This window comes from Borostomias antarcticus (genome assembly GCF_949987555.1).
Source record: "Borostomias antarcticus genome assembly, chromosome: 28".
In the NCBI taxonomy this organism is placed as follows: domain Eukaryota; kingdom Metazoa; phylum Chordata; class Actinopteri; order Stomiiformes; family Stomiidae; genus Borostomias; species Borostomias antarcticus.
The window spans coordinates 7,242,111-7,248,324 of record NC_140261.1 but is presented as its reverse complement, the minus strand read 5'-3'; the positions used below and the strand labels follow the sequence as shown (position 1 = coordinate 7,248,324).

Below are 6,214 nucleotides of genomic sequence, written 5' to 3'. Positions count from 1 at the left end.
AGGGTTGGTTTTGTAAGCGTGCATTTTGAGAACGGGTGTGTTTAGTACTACACAACGTTTCACTTTCGGAAAGCCTGCTCTTTTGATTGTTTTGGGATCCGCGTTGTGGGGGGTTGCCGCGGCGAGTGAGAGCCTGTTGTCTTAGGCTCGTTATTTTTATTTATTTCTGTTTACTCTTGTTGTGAAGGAGCACGACACGAAGATGGCTGTTTCAATTCGAAAGATTATTTGGAATCCCCGGGGGGGTTAGCTAGGTAGTCGTACCTACGTTAATATAACGGCAATCAGAACGAAACACAACTTTGATCTTGTGAGTGAGTTTATATGTTTGAACTTGCCAAATTGAAAAGGAAAACATTGCCAACCACAATGTACACTGCTTTGGAAAGATTTGAAATGTTAAAAGGCTGTTAAACAATTATTGGGTCTTTAAAATCTTTCCCAATTGGTCTGTCTAATGTACACAGGAATATAAAGAAAATGGGAATGGCAGAACAGCTCCGAATATGAATCCAAATACAAAATAATATTTTATTCTGTAATGTTGACTGTTGATAGGAATGACTACAGATTAGCCGACCTACTTCAACCTGTACCATCTTCATTCCTAATTGAATATAAAGCAGACGTGGTCACACATTATTGAATTTTAGAAGTATGCACATTTCTGTAACACAAAGCGAGAGTGAATTCACTGACTACAATGAAGACTTAATGGCTTCATATTCTACTCATGTACGCTCCAGAAAATAATTAACATTTTTCATGCTAGGGAAATGTTACTCCAGGCCACTTTGTTGAGTAATATGAGAAAGCTTTTCTCTCAGATTAAAATACATACAGTGTTTTAAACTTGATGTACTATGAATACAATTTCTAGTGGTTTTTCTACACTGCATATATTGAACTGCAAAAATATATTCTCAAATAAATAAATATATAACATAAATATGGATCTAAAAATGAATAAATAAAACATGGATCCCTGTGACATCAGCTCCTTTCTGCATTAGCCTAGTCACAAGTAAAAAAAACAAACAGTTGAAACAAACCAAATGGTTGAATTCCTTCAAAGTCCTTCTGAAAACGTAAGGCTCACGAACACATACTATATCTAGTAGTCAAATGAAAACATCCCTTTCTTTAATAGAACAGACTATTGAATTGACTCTTCTGTCCAACGGACACTTCCAGAAGTTTCCTCCCCGTTCTCCACACAGAGTCAGACAAGAGGAGACGCCGCCTGTCCATCGAGAAGCTCGCCGGCCCGCCTGCCGCCCCGTCAGCATCCCCATTCTCTCTGATCCTCTTCCTCCAGCTTCTCCTATTCCACACGGCTCCTCCCAGCCCGGCTGGCCCCTGGAAACAAACGGCCCCCTCATGCCCGGCGTGCGGGTTGACAATGTCAGACATTCTAGACTGTCTTCCTGGCCCCGCTGGGAGCCGGCCGTGCATTCCGAGGGGAGGCCCCCGCGCGGAGCCTTCCCCCCCCCCCCCTGCTGGGCCTGCTCCCCCTGTCCAGCTCAGCCCAGTCAGCCAGGCAGGGGGCGGCGGGGGGTGGGCACATCCCTGGTTCCCCCGTGAGGGCCGCCGCCGTGGCTTCAGCAGCTATTCCTGACCTGGGACCGGGGCTGGCCGGCCTCAGCTGTGGCCCAGGATCTCGCGGTACAGCTCCGGCACCCTCTCCGGGTCCACGGGCCGCGGCAGGAAGTGGGTGAACTTCTGGTGCCTCCTGGACTTGGTCCCGTCCCGGGGCGTGCCGTCCTTGTTCAGAGCCACGAAGTAGCGAGTCCCTTTGTCCCCATGCTGGTACAGGCTGGAAGAGTAGGTGTTGTACCAGTTCTCCTCAAACTGCTCCCTGAACACGCACTCAGCCGTCAGTTTCTCCTGGGGGGGGGGGGCATACAATGTGATCTCATGCAGACACACACAAACTACTGGTTGAGAATGAGATATGATGAAGATGTGTGGAAGGAAATCTGTCTTTGTTTGTTGTTAAATAATGTTCCAGACAAAACCCAAACTAAACTGTATCAGCGAGACTGGCACTAAAATACCTGACTTCTGCCACCTACTGGCACTTCTAATGGACAACAAATACCAGCCAATAAATGTCCAATACAAATCCTCAGCAGAGACCTGACACAGTGCATGAACACAAACACAATATATAATAATATATAAGTATATATATAAGTCATACTTACAGAACCATACAGCTCTCCCTTGTCATTCATCCCCAGATACAGGCCACTGTCCACCCCTCGTATGCTTATCAATCCAACAGCAAGGCTTATAAATTCCAAAATACCTGGAGAAGAATAAAACAGTTGTTCTGGGTATCCTCGGCATTCTCAACACTATCCCCACTACAGCGCGAGCAGCTGCCGTCTGCCGTTAGGATTTACACAGTTACTGTATATTTTCTTCTTCTTCTTCTCCTTTTTTTTTTTTTTTTTAGATGGTAACGTTTCCATGTAGGCTAGGGATCAGTTTTTTTTTCAAGAAACAAAATGTTATTGTTGTAAAGCACTTTGAGCTGCATTTCTGTACGAACGGTGCATTGCAAATAAAGTGTATTATTGTTATTCTGGTTATGATTATTACGATTCAGATTATTGGGCCTATTATTAGCCTACTATTAATAAATAGCCTAGTATTTGAAGGATTCACATTTTGAGGGCATGGATGTGTTACAATCATGATGACGATCAGCCCATATATACACATAAATAATAACAAGACTAATAACATCTAAGTTTAATTATAGGCTAATAATAGTGGGCTATTATAATTTGCTTAACTATCATTCTGCTATTGGCTGTCTAATAATGTGTTAATAAACGGTTTCTTACCGAACCGGCTGTGGTCCTTTCTTGTCCCTTGCACAGTGCCATCAGGAAGTATCTCCAGATGAAATCCAGTTCTACAATATAACTGTCTTCTCCGCAGGATTCCTTTCAGGTGAGTCAAATCCGCGGTGGTGCTCCGGGACAGCCTCTCCCCGGGGATGAGGTGCTCGCTCAGCAGCGTGGGACTGTCCCCGAGAGGCGTCAGGAGAAAGGGGGACCCGACGTGTCCGACACCGTCGATTCCGTGCAGGAAGCTTCCTACCTCACCCAGGGCTGCCATCGCGGATCCTCCCGGCGGCGCCTCAGTGCTGATGCGGGTAAAGTTCAGTGGAGGTCCGGAGGGAGCGTTCTTGCGTCGTACCTGGTTGCCACTGTCGCCTATTGCATGTTTACATTCACACCCGTTACTGAGCACATGCCCTCCCGTGCTGAGGCTGGCGCATCGGGGTTGCCTCCGTGGACATGGACACCTTGCGCGAATCTCTCGGCATTTGTTTTATAAACCACAGTTCTTGCGCAAATATCACCGCTGGGCGTCTTCATCAGCTGAGGCGCAGACCGGTTCCCTCAGCCGTCACACGGGGCACTGAAGCACTATCAAGTCCAAATAAATCTAAATGTTGTATGACGGGGTGATGGAAATCTAGCTTCCAGAGTCCATTCAGAGGATGAGGGGGTCTGCTACTAACCTCGGCGCAGGTGAGAAACCTCTGGAGGTCAGGGCTGGACTGGCCATGTGGCGTACCGGGCAAATGCCCGGTGGGCCGAACCTACTTGTGGGCCGATCTACAATAAAAATAAAAAATAAAATTTCTTTGGGGGCTAACGAACGGCCCATAGAGCAGGGACAGCGGCCCATTGGTCCATTTTCTATACTGACACTGGGCTGGCCCAATCATATGTAGGCCCCACCCCTCCCTCTGTTAGTTTCAGGTGTCATTTGCGTGGGCCGTTAGAGAGCCAAAAGTCAGTGGATGGAGAAAGATGTATAAGGACCTAATACATCCATGATAAGGACAAGTATAGTAAACCAAAGCGCAAGGGGGGCGCAGAGAAATTACGAGCTAAAAAGATTAAAAGTCTTGAGGCGGATGCTGCAACATGTGCAAAAATTACTGATATGTTTGCGCCAGGGGCTGCTTCAACGTCTACAGCCTCAGCCGACGTTGTGCAGCAACACCATGTTGAACACGAACTTGAAGGAGAGGTGGCTGGTGGTCATGGTGGCCGAGAGCAGGACAGGGAAACCGAGGAGGGACAGAGACATGACAGGGCCGAGGAAGGACAGAGTGAGCAGGAGGAGTGTGTAGTTGAAACGGTAAGGAAATATATTTGAAAGCTAAAAAATAAGCTATAGCTAAATATGAATATGGGTGACGGCTATCTGCTGGCTAGCGCCAGCTAGCATTAGCTAGGTACAGCTAGCTAGCATTATCTAGCTACCCACCTCCCTGCCAAGCTAATCGGGTCGTAGCTAGCTACGTTTGAGCTAGCTAGCGTTAACACTGTTTGTCTAGGCCAGCCAGATAACGTCAGTACTAGTAGTGCTAACGTTAGCACGTCAGCTTGGCAATTAGCACTAGCGCTATTACTAACGTTATCTATTCTGGCCTAGCCTAGCAGTGTTGCTGCTGCTGGGCTACTTAACGTTATATCTTCTTAGAAAAAGAGGAGCAGGCTAACGTTAGCTGTGTGTGGCCATGGTCCAAAATTAACCCTAGCCATTTACTAGCCAATGGCTAGCTGCTAAAAATCTATTGGTAATGGATAATTTACCAGCCAGTTGACTGGTAAGCCTAGCTCCTTTCAGGACTGTTACTAAGGGGCTAGGTTAAAAAAGTCATTCTCAACACTGAAATATATCAAAAGCAGACTGAGGAGCAGCCTGTCTGCCAGCAAATTGGAAGCCTTCATGTTGATGGCCACTGAAAAAGACGTTCTTGTTGCTTTGCACACAGACACTGTCATTGACAAAGTGTCAGAGAAGAGTGAGCTACTGAGGAAACTTATAGTAAGTTGATATGAAATTGTTGTTATTATTATAAAATTATTCATAATAATGTAGCAGCTTTTTAGACTGAAGATAGTGTGATCATGTGACTCATTATTACCCCCCCTCCCCTGTCTCTCAAAGGATGCCCGGCCCTAACTTGTGTGGTTCATTGTCCATTGTTGATGAGGGTATTCAGAGGGCCATGCAGCCTTTTCCACTAAGTAAGTATACAATACATGCAACTATGTTTTTATATTTTCTAGAATCTGTCATTTAATCATTTATAATTTAAAAATGATCATTGATCATGTCTCATCTCTCTCTCACTCCCCCCCCCCTCTCTCTCTGTCAGGATATTATTGTTGAGAGTATCCAGAGGGTCATGCAGCCTTTTCCAGTAAAGATAAAGGTATTATGATCATGTAATTACCAGTACTGTGATCAACTCAATCAATTATAATGTCTCAGTCTCACCTTTCTCTCTGTCTCCCCTTTTCTCCCTCTCTCTCTATCAAAGGTTGCCCTCATTTGTTTGAAAAGAAGCACTTTGCTTTTAACTGGAGTGGACTTCACAGGCATCCTTTTTTATGTAAGTAGTGAGTTTACAATTTATGCAACTGCTTACATTTTCTAGAAGATATTGTTAATATCTGAATCTATAGTTTATCTCACTTATCGTGTCTCATCTCTCTTCCTCCCTCTTTCTCACTCAGGATGCCATTGTTGATGAGGGTATTCAGAGGTCCATTCAGCCTTTTTCCAGTAAGTACGTATACAATTCATGCAACTCTGATCATCTGAATCTGTCATTTAATCATGTATGACTTATCATTATAGCATATTGAACAGTGAGATACATACATATTCGAGATAGGGAGAGAGAGAGACAGAGAGGGAGAGACTCAAAAGTAATGCACACTTACGGAGCAACTCTGCCATCTTGTCCCGAGCAAGGTCTTGGCACCTTCTGAGATCCTCCCAAGGGGTTATGGTTGCCGCCTTGCGGGCTTTCACCTGTATCTGGTGCACCACCAGGTGCCGGTTGAGGGTCTGAAGCGCCTGCTTCATTGCCCGCAAGACGGCCACCATCCGGACCTTTGTGAGGCGACACCCCTCAGGAGGAGTCTCCTTCAAGAAGCCGATGAAGTGAACCAGGTTGCTCAAATACAGGGCTGTCCATCAGGACGTTTTCTGTGAACACATCAGAAATATGCAATTGAATATGTATGATGTATATTTAAGATAGTATTACACCCCTGCAAGCACACACACATACACACTGTGTTCTGTCTTACCGATGGAGGCACAGTAAATCATTGAAGGCCTTTTTGAGGGAGGGGAGCTGACCCCCTTGTCCTCCTCCTCCTAG

The 6,214-nt window shown here is 45.5% G+C and overlaps 1 protein-coding gene across 1 annotated transcript; it reads right to left on the bottom strand.

Moving 5' to 3' along the window:
- Positions 1 to 1,641: 1,641 nt before the first annotated feature.
- Positions 1,642 to 3,132, bottom strand: LOC311326477 (fibroblast growth factor 20-like; the record flags this gene model as incomplete). Its single annotated transcript, XM_084459372.1, has 3 exons — positions 1,642 to 1,887; positions 2,208 to 2,311; positions 2,856 to 3,132. The coding sequence occupies 3 exons, from the start codon at positions 3,130 to 3,132 to the stop codon at positions 1,642 to 1,644; spliced, it is 627 nt and encodes a 208-aa protein (XP_084315498.1).
- Positions 3,133 to 6,214: the final 3,082 nt, after the last annotated feature.